Raw genomic sequence first — 16,023 nt, forward strand, 5'->3', positions numbered from 1 at the left:
GGGGTATTTGATCGGACGGGGGGACGTCAAGCCCCAGGAGGTTCATGCGGTGCGTGACTGGCCCGTTCCACGTACCAAGACACAGGTCAAGTCCTTCCTGGGTCTGGCAGGATACTATAGCCGGCTATAGGCTCCATCTGCTGGACGTGCCAGGTCTCGCCGGGCTCTCCGGACAGGACTAATTGGGGCTGATTGGGAGCTGGTGAGTAATCAAGGGCGGCTTGCTCACCAGCTGTGCGAGGCCCATAAAGCTGCCAGAAGGGCAGCACACAGGGAGAGGACTAGGGGAAGGAAGTGAGGTGACTTCCATGTGGTTAGATAAGGTTACCCGAGCTAAGCCGAGGGAGTTGAGTTTGTGTCCCCGACAGGATACAGGAAGACCTGGAGCCCAGGAGACGGTAACCCAGAGAGGGTCTCATGGGGGAGACCTGTTCTTTTCTTTTTGATTTAATATTTAATAAAACACCCTTGAAACCGAGCTAATCATACTCTGTCCGTGTCTGATCTATGTAAACGCCTTAACCAAACCCCCTGGTCTGCCACACTATCAATGGGCTAGCAAGTAGAGGAGAGGAGAGGAAACGTACCTGTAGTTTCCCGGAGCTCCTCACACAGGCTGATGTGGGGAAACTGAAGCATCTGTTTCCATTTCTTGCTTTTTCCTTTTCTGTTTCCACCCCCTCCTGCAAAAGAACAGTGGTTGATTAATCAAACAAAGGAAAAATATAACACATGGGAAAACACTAGGTAGCCTTGAGCGGCCCATAAAGATACATACAGTGCCTAAAAACACAAAGGAGCTCTTGTAGATTCGTCAAGATAAAGAAGAGGGTCGGGGTGATTAATATAATGGCTGTCCTGGAGTGTTTGTCAAGAAGACCGAGAGGTTATTAATTTGTAGACATAGAAAAAGCAATTTTACTGTATTTTAGTCTACCTCTTTAAATCAAATCAAATTGTATTGGTCATGTACACATATTATGCATTTGTTATTGTGGGTTTAGAGAAATGCTTATGTTCCTAGCTCCAACAGTGCAGTAATATCTAACAATACAAAACAATACACGTAAATCCAAAGAATTTAAAGAAAGGAACTACTTTTGTCACCAAAGCCCCATACACTACCCACCATTGCGACCTGTACGCTCTCGTTGGTTGGCCCTCGCTTCATACTCGTCGCCAAACCCACTGGCTACAGGTTATCTACAAGTCTCTGCTAGGTAGAGAGGGCCTTATCTCAGCTCACTGGTCACCATAGCAGCACCCACTCGTAGCACGCGCTCCAGCAGGTATATCTCACTGGTCACCTCCAAAGCCAATTCCTCCTTTGGTCGCCTTTCCTTCCAGTTCTCTGCTGCCCATGACTGGAACGAACTGCAAAAATCTCTGAAGCTGGAGACTCACATCTCCCTCACTAGCTTTAAGCACCAGCTGTCAGAGCAGCTGTCAGATCACTGCACCTGTACATAGCCTATCTGTAAACAGCCCATCTATCTACCTACCTCATCCCCATACTGGTATTTATTTATTTTGCTCCTTTGCACCCCAGTATCTCTACCTGCACATTCACCTTCTGCCGATCTACCATTCCAATGTTTAATTGCTATATTGTAATTACTTCGCCAGCATGGCCTATTTATTTCCTAAACTTACCTCATTTGCACTCACTGTATATAGTCTTTTTGTTTTCTTTTGTTCTACTGTATTTTTGACTGTATGTTTTGTTTATTCCATGTGTAACTCTGTGTTGATGTATGTGTCGAATTGCTACGCTTTATCTTGGCCAGGTCACAGTTGCAAATGAGAACTTGTTCTCAACTAGCCTACCTGGTTAAATAAAGGTGAAATAAAAAAATGAAATAAGAAATATAGAAATACTAGAACGAGCAGTGTCAAAGTCCAGAATATAAATATATATGTATATGCTGGTGTGTATAGACATTATGGACAATATATTAATATAAAAGGTGTGTACAACAGTAGATATATAGGATGAGCCTTGACTAGAATACAGTATATACATATGAAGTGGATAAAACAGTATTTAAACATTATTAAAGTGAACAGTGTTCAATGATAATGTACATAGGACAGCAGTGTCTAAGGTGCAGAGTTGAGTAACCGGGTGGTAGCCGGCTTGTAATAGTGACTAGAGTTCAGGGCAGGGCACTGAGCGGAGGCCGGCTAGTGGTGACTATTTAATAGTCTGATGACCTGGAGATTCTCGGTTCCAGCTTTGATACACCTATACTGTCTCCACTTTCTAGATAGCAGTGGGATGAACAGGCTGTGGCTTGGGTGGCTGAGGTCTTTGATTATCTTTTTGGCCTTCCTGTGACACTGTGTGCTGTAGATGTCCTGGAGGGTTTGTGAGGGCTTTAGAGGCCAAGCCTCCTGAGGTTGAAAAGGCACTGTTGTGCCTTTTTCGCCACACTTTCTGTGTGGATGGACCATTTCAGGTTGTCAGCAATGTGCACTCCGAAGAATTTGAAGATTTTCACCTTCTCCACTGCGTGTGGATGGGGGCGTGCTCCTTCTGCTGTCTCCTGAAGTCCACAATCAGCTCCTTCATTTTGTTTTTGACGTTGAGGGAAAGGTTATTTTCCTGGCACCACTCTGCAAGGGCCCTCACCTCCTCCTTGTAGGGCAAGTGTTTCCCAAACCCAGTCCTGGGGATCACATGGGGTGCACATTTTGTTTTTTGCCATTGCACTACACAGCTGATTCAAACAATCAAAGCTTAACGATGAGTTTATGATTTGAATCAACTGTGTAGTGCTATACATAACGTGCCCCCCTTGGGGTCCCCGGGACCGAGTTTGGGAAACACTGCTGTGGGCTGTCTCGTCGTTGATGGTAATCAGGCCTACCATTGTTGTGTCATCTGCAAACTTGATGACTGAGTTGGAGATGTGTGACAACACAGTATTGGGTGAACAGGGAGCAGAGGAGGGGACTGAGAACGCACCCGTGGGCATCATAATGGTATTTCTGTGCATTCAAATGGCCACCGATTAAATGCAATTGCGTTTGTTGTCCATAGCTTATGCCTGCCCATACATTAACCCCACCGCCACCATGGGGCACTCTGTTCACAATGTTAACATCAGCAAACCACTCGCACACACGACACCATTCACACTGTCTGCCATCTGCCCAATAAATTTGAAACCAGGATTCATCTGTGAAGACCACACTTCTCCAGCGTGCTCATCAAATCAAAGTTTATTTGTCACATGCGCCGAATACAACAGGTGTAGACCTTACAGTGAAATGCTTATTTACAGGCCCTAACCAATAGTGCAAAAAAGGTATTAAGTGAACAATAGGTAGGTAAAGAAATAAAAACAACAGTAAAAAGAGAGCGGTAGTAGAGAGAACAGACTATGACTGAAGTGGCTGGGGTGTTTGACAATTTTTAGGGCCTTCCTCTGACACCGCCTGGTGTAGAGGTCCTGGATGGCAGGCAGCTTAGCCCCAGTGATGTACTGGGCCGTACACACTACCCTCTGTAGTACCTTGCGGTCGGAGGTCGAGCAGTTACCATACCAGTCAGTGATGCAACCAGTTCTCGATGTTGCAGCAGTAGAACCTTTTGAGGATCTCAGGACACACGCCAAATCTTTTTAGTTTCCTGAGGGGGAATAGGCTTTGTCGTGCCCTCTTCACAGTTGTCTTGGTGTGTTTGGACTAGAGGTCGACCGATTATGATTTTTCAACGCCGATACCGATACCAGTTATTGGAGGATCCAAAAAAGCTGATACCGATTAATCGGCGGATTTATATTTATTTATTTGTAATAATGACAATTACGACAATACTGAATGAACACTTTTATTTTAACTTAATACAATACATCAATAAAATCAATTTATCCTCAAACAAATAATGAAACATGTTCAATTTTGTTTTTGCATTATTTAAACCAAATGTTGGAGAATAAAGCAAAAGTGAAATATATATGTGTAAGAAAGCTAACGTTTCAGTTCCTTGTCTTCAAAATTCCAGGGTAAGATGTTTTATGTTGTAGTTATTATAGGAATTATAGGATTATTTCTCTCTATGTATTTCATATACCTTTGACTATTGGATGTTCTTATAGGCACTATAGTATTGCCAGTGTAACAGTATAGCTTCTGTCCCTCTCCTCGCCCCTACCTGGGCTCGAACTAGGAACACATTGACAACAGCCACCCTCGAAGCATCGTTATCCATCGCTCCCCAAAAGCCGCGGCCCCTGGAGAGCAAGGGGAACAACTACTCCAAGTCTCAGAGTGAGTGACGTCACCGATTGAAAAGCTATTAGCGCGCACCCCACTAACTAGCTAGCCATTTCACATCGGTTACACCAACCTAATCTCAGAGTTGATAGGCTTGAAGTCATAAACAGCTCAATGCTTGAAGCATTGCGAAGAGCTGCTGGCAAACGCACGAAAGTGCTGTTAAGAACACATTCTTATTTTCAATGAAGGCCTAGGAACGGTGGGTTAACTGCCTTGTTCAGGGGCAGAACGACAGATTTTTACCTTGTCAGCTTGGGGTATTCAATCTTGCAATCTTAGAGTTAACTAGTCCAACTCTCTAACCACCTACCTCTCATTGTACTCCACGAGGAGACTGCCTGTTACGTGAATGCAGTAGAAGCCAAGGTAAGTTGCTAGCTAGCATTAAGCTTATCTTATAAAAAACAATCAATCAATCATAATCACTAGTTATAACTACAAATGGTTGATGATATTACTAGTTTATCTAGCGTGTCCTGCGTTGCATATAATCGATGCAACGCTGGGGGATGATTTAACAAAAGCGCATTTGCGAAAAAAGCACAATCGTTGGACAACTGTACCTAACCATAAACACCAATGCCTTTCTTAAAATCCATACACAGAAGTATAAACCTATAAACCTGCATATTTAGCTAAAAGAAATCCAGGTTAGCAGGCAATATTAACCAGATGAAATTGTGTCACTTCTCTTGCGTTCATTGCATGCAGAGTCAGGGTATATGCAACAGTTTGGCCAGCCTGGCTCATTGCGAACTAATTTGCCTGAATTTTACGTAATTATGACATAACATTGAAGGTTGTGCAATGTAACAAGAATATTTAGACTTAGGGATGCCACCCGTTAGATAAAATACGGAACGGTTCCGTATTTCACTGAAATAATAAACGTTTTGTTTTCGAAATTATAGTTTCCGGATTCGACCATATTAATGACCAAAGGCTCGTATTTCTGTGTGTTATGTTATAATTAAGTCTATGATTTGATAGAGCAGTCTGACTGAGCAATGGTAGGCTGCAGGCTCATAAGCATTCATTCAAACAGCAGTTTCGTGCGTTTTGCCAGCAGCTCTTCGCAAGCACAGCGCTGTTTATGACTTCAAGCCTATCAGCCTAATGGCTGGTGTAACCGATGTGAAATGGCTAGCTAGTTAGCGGGGTGCGCGCTAATAGCGTTTCAAACGTCACTCGCTCTGAGACTTGGAGTAGTTATTCCCCTTGCTCTGCAAAGGCCGCGGCTTTTGTATAGCGATGGGTAACGCTGCTTCGAGTGTGGCTGTTGTCGATGTGTTCCTGATTCGAGCCCAGGTAGGGGCGAGGAGAGGGACGGAAGCTATACTGTTACACTGGCAATACTATAGTGCCTATAAGAACATCCAATAGTCAAAGGTATATGAAATACAAATGGTATAGAGAAATAGTCCTATAAATACGATATTAACTACAACCTAAAACCTCTTACCTTGGAATATTGAAGTCTCATGTTAAAAGGAACCACCAGCTGTCATATGTTCTCACGTTCTGAGCAAGGAACACAAACGTTAGCTTTTTTACATGGCACATATTGCACTTTTACTTCTTCAACACTTTGTTTTTGCATTATTTAAACCAAATTGAACATGTTTCATTATTTATTTGAGGCTAAATAGATTTGTATTGATGTATTATATTAAGTTAAAATAAGTGTTCATTCAGTATTGTTGTAATTGTCATTATTACAAATAAATAAACAATAAAAATTGTACGATTAATCGGTATCGGCTTTTTTTTGGTCCTCCAATAATCAGTATCGGTATTTAAAAATCATAATCGGTCGACCTCTAGTGTAAACCCACAGGTTCATCAGCTGTCCTGGTGGCTGGTCTCAGACGATCCCGCAGGTGAAGAAGCCGGATGTGGAGGTCGTGGGCTGGCATGGTTACACGTGGTCTGCGGTTGTGAGGGCAGTTTGTCGTACTGCCAAATTCTCTAAAATAACGTTGGAGGCGGTATATGGTAGCAAAATTAACATTAAATTCTCTGGCAACAGCTCTGGTGGACATTCCTGCATTCAGCATGCCAATTGCACATTCCCTCAAAACTTGAGACATCTGTGGCATTGTGTTGTGTGACAAAACTGTACATTTTAAAGTGGCCTTTTATTGCACCCAGCACTAGATCCACCTGTGTAATGATCATGCTGTTTAATCAGCATCTTCATATGCCACACCTGTCAGGTGGATGGATTATCTTGGTAAAGGAGAAATGCTCACTAACAGGGATGTAAACAAATTTGTGCACAACATTTTTAGAGAAATAAGCTTTTTGTGTGTATGGAACATTTCTGGGATCTTTTATTTCAGCTCATGAAACATGGGGCCAACACCTTAGATGTTGCATTGATATTTTTGTTCAGTATAGTTACAGTACGTCAACAAACAAATTGGCAAGCAGAATAGGTCTAGGCCTGCTACCTACGCTGTAAAGTTGCCCATCTTGGTTGGGTGGTGAAACCACCTCTTTAAGTGGCATATGCATGAACTGGATGCCATGCCCAGTAACATTTGCTATTCAAATAGTGGTTGGAAATGAACATATTGTCTGGCTAACAATGTTTTATCACAATGGGAAGTGAACAAGATGCAAATGAGACACTGAGATGTACAAGTATGACAAATGATATATATCTCATTGGTCATTTGTAATACTTGTACATAGAACTTGTACTAGAAGACTACCTTGTGTTGAAGCCACTGTGCCTCAATCTTGACAATCCCACACTATTGTAAAAAATACTTTGGAAGCTATAGAACACAATTTATTAATGTCTAGATTTGTTTTTGCCACATGCATTCTATTACAAACACCTTTAATGCATATTTTTTAATTATATTATGTGAGCTAAACATAAAAATAAAAAAATATATAAAAACATATTCCTGAAAGTATAATTTTACTAATATGAAAATAATTAAGTACATGTAATTTTGTCTTTGAAACATCGAATTCCATTCATTCCTATGGAGGACTGCTTCTACTGGGGAGTACCAATATGACCGACCCGTGGCTTAAAAGCCTCTCAAATAACATATATTTAGCATCAGCAATCCAGGGTTTATATACTGTACATCACTGCAAGTGACATTGTTATCACTAATTTAGTATTGTTCGATGGAGATATACTCACGGGTTTTGAAAGAACGAGATTACATCCTGCATTAGTGCAAATGCAAAGATAGACAAACCATATGGAAATAATAGTGCAAATCAAGAGAAAGAGACAGCCTTATTCTTTCACTCTGCCACCGTTTTCCATCTTGAACTGTTGTTTGTGAGAGAAAGTATTAATGCATTATTACTATTTGATAATAACAGAAGTACAGTGTTATTACCACCAACAACAATAAGAGTGGAAACAAATTAGAGGTGCTTCTACTAGAACACTGATTTGCAGTAATAAGTAGACTATTACTATGTGGATTTGATCATACCACTTCACCTGGCTACCGAGTAGGGTTTGGTCTCTCAGAGATATTATTTGATCATACCACTTCACCTGGCTACCGAGTAGGGTTTGGTCTCTCAGAGATATTATTTGATCATACCACTTCACCTGGCTACCGAGTAGGGTTTGGTCTCTCAGAGATATTATTTGATCATACCACTTCACCTGGCTACCGAGTAGGGTTTGGTCTCTCAGAGATATTATTTGATCATACCACTTCACCTGGCTACCGAGTAGGGTTTGTTCTCTCAGAGATATTATTTGATCATTTACAATTAATTGGTTCCTTTTTTCACATTTTCCTGCAAAGCACAGCCTCTTTTGTGCCTGATAAATGTAATAAGACTGGCACTCTAAAGAGATTGTAAGTTGAACTTACAGTTGACATGTCCTACATCCAAATATAATAACACTTCACAGTGGTATTTAATGTGGATTTCAATGGCAAACAATGTGACCAGAGAGAGGCGACGTGAAAACAGAAGTCTGTGTAATGTCTATGGCGGATTCAATACTTCTCCTCTATCAAAAAAACAGAGACACTACACTGAGACTAGATAGAGAGTACAGTATTGATCCTAGCAGAGATGACAATACCATTTTGAACACTGTGCTGTAGGTTACCTCTGACATACAGTACAATGGTTTTGGTTAGTTTTCCATTACAACGGATTTCACAAGTAAACATCTGATTGGTTGATTGGAAATATACATATTTACAGATCAGTATGATGTTATTTGATATAGTGATACCGATGTTCCCTCTGGGAAAAATAGAAGTTGTTCTATACTATTCTCTTTTACTGTATATGTCCAAAATATGCCATGTGACTGATATGGCCAGAGTGGGGTTCATCAGACTGGGGTCAACCACCCTGTGAATGGAATGAGTCTATAAACAGGAAAAACATTCCTGAGTTATAAAATAAGACCTTTGTTCATTGTGTTAGCACTAATTGATTTAGTATGGAAGAGGTATAACAAATAGATGGATCAAATAAATGTCTTACTTTTGTCCCCCATGATAGGCGACTTTTACTGTAGTTAGTTCATTACTGTCATTGCTTCTAAAGTATCTGATAGTAGGACCACTATCAGATAATCTGTGACTGGGGGATAAAATGATATATACCGTGATGCCATTTATGTTTCAGATGGATACATTATCGGTCTACAGTAATTAGAAACAAATATCTCGGCTTGTTACATTATCTGCAACAGCTAGATACACCAGCTATAGTCTATAGCGCTGCTTACTCAGTGATCATCTTTATGTTGTTATTTCACAAATTGACATAGGCCTAATGTTGACACCCTTCCAATATCACTACAATCCGTTAACATGCAGCGCACTGACATACGCTGTCATTGCCAACTAAAGGTCCACAAATGAATGTCTACTGGCGTTAATTTTGTATGTGTGTTGCTAGCTCTTCATTGCAAATTGAATACGGAATTCTGTTCAACATGCAGTTTCGACAACGACAGAAGGATGCTGTAGAATAGAAAGCCGGAAAATCTAATGTCACGCAATTTGATTGACATTCGCATCTTTTCTGTAGCCTACCAATGTCCAAGGTTAAGCTCGAGTAAATATTATGTATTTAGAGAGCATATGGGATGTTAATATAGTTATCTTAACGCTTTGCAAATAATAAAGAGGTGCAGCAATCATCCAGCTCCTATCTCTATGGCCTGCGCTTCCTGGGTGAATCCCCAGGTTCTGAGCTAGTTCTGGCGGTGAAGAGAGAGGAGCTGTCAAGCTTGTCATCCGTCCCTGAGCTCCGACATCTCTTACCTTCTCTTGCTTTCAACAGGACGGTGTTGGCCACGATATTCTCGAGCTCCATGTTTTGCTGGGTTGCAGGCACCACAGGCCCAATCTCGTCGCCGGCTTGGCAATAGTATGTCCTCCCCCACCCCCCACCCCCAAGGCAGAATATTTTAACCCTGATGACTCTCCGTACGGTCGTTCGCTCCCGCTCTCGGCCCCGAAGATTGAGCTGCGTCGATTCTAACCCCACCCGCACGTCAACTATTGATGTATTCTGACATTGCAGGATAGTTTTAGTTTTGTCTTCACCATAACCACAACCCTTTAACACAAATATGGATCAACATTATTATTCACATTCAATTAGTTATTCAAAATTATGACATAATTTGGCTGTTCACGTAAAAGAGACAGTATATTTGGTTCCCAAACGGTTCGTCGTTCAAAATGCTTAAAGATCTCCAATGTAAAGACCAAAATGTAGGCTGCCATTATGACCGATCGTGAAATCCGCGTTCAAATACATTTTTACCTAGACAAATGATTAGACGGCCTGAAAAAAAATATAGTTAATTTTTCACGCACTGAAAAAAAATCAGCGTGGACCAGATTCACGTGCTCTCCCCACTTTTTATTTTTACTGCAGTGACGATTCATGAGGCATTAGACGGGTCTATAGCCCGATTGTAAAATGTAATACTAAACTAACAACTGATAACTCAATGCCGCAGTGGAGCTATTATTGGAAGACTCGAACTGCTCAAGCAACGATAACCGGAAGTGACGACTGCTAAGGGGAGTGGTCGATTGTACATGCAAACTTAATTTCAAACTTCTTTGGGAGATTCTTGTGGAGTTTAACTTCATCTGGAAAAATCGTACACATGATATTAGGAAATCTGTCGTTATGAACTCATATGAATATGGTGGTCTCAATTTTTTAGATTTTCCTACTTTGAATAATACTTTTAAGATAAATTGGGCTTAACATTTTTTAAAGAATCCAACTTCAATTTGGAATTTCATTATATCTTCTCCCGTTTTTATGTTACTCTGTAACTATAACATTGATAAGATTCCTGCAAAATTATCTGCTTTTCATAGACAAGTATTCATAGCGTGTTCGTTAATTTTTCCCTGCATATGTATTTCATTTGGAACAATAAGGACATTGTGTATAGAAACAAGTCTTTATTTATAAGAACTGGTTCAATTATCATATCCTGCTCGTGAGTCAACTTTCTAATGCAGAAGGACTGTTACTCAATTATGAGGATTTTTTTATCTCGTTACAATATTAATGTAACACCTAGAGAGTTCGCCATAGTCTTTGATGCTATTCCATCTGGAACTCTCATGTTATTTAGAGGTGTAGCCAGACCTCACCTTCTTGACCTACCCTCGCTACATCCAGTTGACTCTCCAATAGGGAAAATATGTTTCTCCGTGCTCCCATGTCACAAGTTACTGGAATACATTGGTCACTAATATCTGTTGGAAAAAAGTCTGGTTATTACCACACAAATACTTGCTTGTTAACAAGGTCAAAGAGGTATCTTTCAGAATGATCCATAAGTATTACCCTGCGAATCATTACCTGAAGAAAAAATACATTAACATTGATTGTACTTTTTGTGTTGAGCATCCAGAAACAGTTTCACATTTATTTTGGCATTGTCTACATGTAAAACAATTATGGAAAGGTAGTCACAGTTTTATAATTGTTAATATTCTTGAAGACTTTTGTTTGTTATGGAAGAATGTGCTGCTCGGTTTCCTTAACCATAATAAAGAAAAACAATTTTACCTCATAAATCTAATTGTGCTAATGGGAAAATGTCATATTCAGAAATGTAAATTCACTAATAAAAAACCACTCTTCCGTGTTTTCTATAAGGAATTTGAGCAGTACATTAAGACCATTCTACATTATTCTAATAAGAAAGCTGTTAAAACAATCAATATGTGTGTTTCTTTTAAAGTCGTTGTGTAATCTGTAATTTGTTCTACCCCCTAGCATATGTTATCATTGTCTATGTACTTATTGTATGTATACAGACTTTTATACGTTGGTAATAAAAATACAAATAAATCTATAAAAAAGAGATTCTTGTGGAGTTACAGAATCTGCGTAAACACACACACAGTGCAGCATTTGATGGATGCCAAGTGTAGAAAGAGGCTAGAGAGGCCAAATGATATGATGTTGAAGTCGGAAGTTTACATACACTAAGGTTGGAGTCCTTAAAACTAGTTTTTCAACCACTCCACAAACTATAGTTTTGGCAAGTCGGTTAGGGCATCTACTCTATTATTTCACTTACGGTACTGTTTCGGTTTCGTTTGTTCACATCGCTTATTGTTTTGTAGTGTTCAGTTTATGTCTTTAAATAAACATTATGGACACTTACAACGCTGTGGATTGGTCCTCCGATCCTTCTCGCTACTCCTCCTCAGAAGAGGAGAGGAGGAAGAATGCAGTTACAGAAACACCCACCAAGAAAGGACCAAGCAGCGTGGTAACAGGCAGCAGCAGAAGGACAGGCAGCGATACCTGGAGAGATGGACTTGGGAGGAGATATTAGACAGCAAGGGACCCTGGGCAACGCCGGGTGAATATCGCCGCCCCAAGGCAGAGCTGGAGGCATTATGAGGAGCTAGCTCGGCAGCGTGGCTGGAAGCCCGAGAAGTAGCCCCAGAAGCAGCCCCCCTCTTGGGGGCACGGGGAGTGTGGCGAGTTCAGGTAGGAGACCTGCGCCAACTTCCCGTGCTTACCGGACGGGCAGGCACCGTGTTATGCGGTGGAGTGCACGGTGTCCCCGGTGCGGTACATTCCAGCTCCACGTATAGGCCGGGCTAGAGTGGGCATGAAGCCGGCTCTACGCATCTGGTCTCCAGTGCGTCTCCTCGGGCCGGCGTTCATGGCACCAGCCTTACGCATGGTGTCCCCGGTTCGCCAGCACAGCCCAGTGCAGGCTATTCCACCTTGCCGCACTGGCCTGGCTACGGGGAGCATTCAACCAGGTAAGGCTGGCAGGCTCGGTGCTCAAGAGCTATCCGGTGCCACCTCCACGCACCAGCTCTCTGGTGGCAGCCCCCCGCACCAGGCTGTCTCTCCCGCCTGTCCAGCGCTGCCTGAGCTGCCAGTTTGCAAGGAACCGCCAGAGCCGCCAGTCTGCATGGAGCCACCAGAGCCGCCAGTCTGCATGGAGCAGCCAGAGCCGCCAGTCAGCATGGAGCAGCCAGAGCCGCCAGTCAGCATGGAGCAGCCAGAGCCGCCAGTCAGCATGGAGCAGCCAGAGCCGCCAGTCAGCATGGAGCAGCCAGAGCCGCCAGTCAGCATGGAGCAGCCAGAGCCGCCAGTCTGCCAGGATCCGCTAGTCTGCCAGGATCCGCCATTCAGCCAGGATCTTCCAGAGCCGCCAGTCAGCCAGGATCCGCCATTCAGCCAGGATCCGCCAGTCAGCCAGGATCTGCCAGAGCCGCCAGTCAGCCAGGATCTGCCAGACCCACCAGTCAGCCAGGATCTGCCAGAGCCATCAACCTGCCTCAACTTCCTCTCAGTCTCGAGGGTCGCCAATCTAAGGACGCAAAGTAAGTAGACTAAGACTGTGTTGGAGTGGGGTCTATGTCCCGCGTGTCCCGAGTGGTTCTCAATCAGAGGCAGGTGTTTATCGTTGTCTCTGATTGGGAACCATATTTAGGCAGCCATATTCTTTGAGTGTTTCGTGGGTGATTGTTTCTGTCTCTGTGTTTGTTGCACCAGATAGGGCTGTTTAGGTTTTTCACATTTCTTGTTTTGTATATTGTTTGTATTTTTCATCTATATTAAAGATGTTTATAAATAACCACGCTGCGCTTTGGTCCGCCTCTCTTTCACCGGAAGAAAACCGTAACAAGAACAGTCATTGTAAATACATATATTGTTTTTTTTGTGTGGTTGATTTTGGGTATAATAGTTATTTCTAATAAAAAGATGTGTGATTGTGTGTATAATATTTTGTAAAAGGGTGGATTGTTATGAATTGCATGAATAATGACTAAATTATGTATACATTTAATGTAGGACTATAATTAACAGTATTCCACCCTGTCACTGTATGATTGTATGGAATTGATTAGAATGTATAAAAGTATAATCAATAACGTACCATTGGCTTTGTAAAACGAACCATGGCGGAATTAGTGCCCACAAAAATACGTCATTACTATTGCTCTCTATTGCTGAATGTGGTTGAAATGGAACAAAAAAATCGCTAAGGATCATGGTGAAATTTGCTGTAACTAGCAAAGGATCATGGTTGATGTAGTAATTTTCATCCTGTATGAGATAGTCACCGGGGAGCCTCTTCCTAGCCCAGTTTGGTCGACAAATCAATACATACCATACGAAACGAGACATAATATACTAAATTAGTATCCCGGTTTACGTACAGAATAATACGAAATGCTCTGAGACCAGGATGTACAGGCCCGTGATTGGTCTGTGTCGGCACATGGTTGTGTATGACGACAAAAAGTGTAGTCAGAATCGATCACTATTTAATTAAATATCTCGATTTGTAACGAACTTTAAAATTATTCACTGTGGGGATCGAATCATAATAACCTAATTTTAAAGCCCAATATGACCGTTACATTTATTCAGTTTTGGCGATCGTAATGCATTCTAGGGCAGATGGCACCACTAGGTTGCTACAAAGTAGCCGACCAGCAGAGCTCGTGACCTCAACCTCCAGACCGGACACTGTAGCTTCCCCTTGAGCGCTTGTCTCTTAGATTCCGGCAAGAAATACTACTTCTCTGAGATTAAAATATGATTGCAAAATGTGTAAAAAGAATACAAGAGAGACACTAGATGTGTAAAATCACAAATCATGTATAGATGTGTAATATCATAGATGGCTTACTCGGTTTCACTGTTGTCTTAGCTTTTATCCCCTGTCTAGTTCACTCCCCTGGTTAGTCTGTTATCATGTTTTGTGTTTCCCTGGTTAGTCTGTCCTTATGTTTAGTGCATGTTTTTTTATACATAATTTCTTATTTTAATGTGATTTCATTGCATTTTTTACTTGCTGATTATGTTATATGTAAAGTGACTTTGGGTGTCTTGAAAATTGCTTATAATAAACTGTGTTATTATTATTATTATTATTATTATTAGATGTGTAAAAACATTGGGTCTGGTTTTTCATATTGGCTCTTGGGTAGACATGCTTTATAAAACTAGATATTGTAGTCTATGCTGAATGGATAGAAAGGAAAAATAAATTGAAACTCTTTCTTTAACACCTGACAAAGCACTCTTCTGGATACCTAATTGTTACAGTATGTTATGGTTGTGTGTAGGCGGAAAGACTTATCAGTGTTTGTGGGTTGTTATGCTTGACATAAGACATCTCCTCTGAGAGTAACAGCATCCTCCTCCATTAAGGTGAAGGAAATGGAAACTGAGTCATATACCGAAGTCAATTAGCAGAGTATGAAACTAATCAACACTCCTGAGAAAATACATTAACACAATTGGCAAAAAAAGTGAGCACTCTCTTTCTCAGCACGGGAGGTGTGCTTTGCCACTCCAACATTTACATTTTAGTAATTTAGCAGACGCTCTTATCCAGAGCATCTTACAGCTAGTGCATTCATCTTAAGATAGCTAGGTGGGACAACCACATATCTCAGTCATAGTAAGTACATTTTTCCTCAAAGCAGATAGTGTTAGTTGACAAAAGCATTATTTGAGTGATTATTTAAGATAACGTTTTTGGAATCGGAAGATGGGCAGAGACTCTGCTGTCCAATCTTCAGGGCGAGCAGGTTCCACCATTGGGGTGCCAGGCAGAGAAGAACGTAGACTGGGCTGAGCGGGAGCTGCCCTCTCGTAGTGGTGGGCGGGCCAATAAACCAGAGGTGGCAGATCGGTACTTGGGTTGGGGTGTAGGGTTTTAGCATACACTGAAGGTAGGGAGGGGCAGTTCCTCTTGCTGCAAGCACCATGGTCTTGTAGTGGACGTGAGCTTCAACTGGAAGCCAGTGGAGTGTGCGGAGGAGCGGGGTGACATGGGAGAACTTGGGAAGGTAGAAGACCAGGCGGGCTGCAGCGTTCTGGATATGTTCCAACATTCAGCTTGATACTGTCAACTTGGTTACCATGGCCCACTCAAGACAAGGAAGAAAAAATATTGAACACTACAAGCCTCCTTATTTGCCCTTTTCCCCCTCAGAGTGAGATGTAGAAATCCTTTCAGATGTTCATATTAAATCCTCTCAGATGTTCATAGCTGGAGAGCTCTCTCCTCTTCCCATCTCTCTCTTTCTCCCATGCTTCCTGTACATTTTCCTTTCTAATTTGTTGACAAATATCTTCTAATGGGAAATAACAAAAACAACCAATTTCAACCTAATTGTTGCTAAAAGTTATTATCGCTATGTTTGTCATTGTCAATCTACAGAAATGTACAGTTTGTGTTTTCATGCAATT

General features: G+C 41.7%; 1 protein-coding gene across 2 annotated transcripts in view; it reads right to left on the minus strand.

Moving 5' to 3' along the window:
- LOC118378501 (G protein-coupled receptor kinase 6-like) overlaps window positions 1-10,307 on the minus strand; it is a 56,327-nt gene extending 46,020 nt beyond the window's left edge. The window contains exons 1-2 of one of the 2 annotated variants that reach the window (XM_052456985.1): window positions 9,567-10,307; window positions 588-683 (exon numbers count right to left, since the gene is read on the minus strand). In XM_052456985.1, coding sequence (XP_052312945.1) covers window positions 588-683; window positions 9,567-9,618 — 148 coding nt within the window. In that variant the 5' untranslated portion in view covers window positions 9,619-10,307. The remainder of the gene's footprint in view (window positions 1-587; window positions 684-9,566) is intronic. The other variant, XM_052456984.1, reaches the window with a different exon arrangement.
- Window positions 10,308-16,023: the final 5,716 nt, after the last annotated feature.

This window comes from Oncorhynchus keta, chromosome 11 (genome assembly GCF_023373465.1).
Source record: "Oncorhynchus keta strain PuntledgeMale-10-30-2019 chromosome 11, Oket_V2, whole genome shotgun sequence".
Lineage (NCBI taxonomy): Eukaryota > Metazoa > Chordata > Actinopteri > Salmoniformes > Salmonidae > Oncorhynchus > Oncorhynchus keta.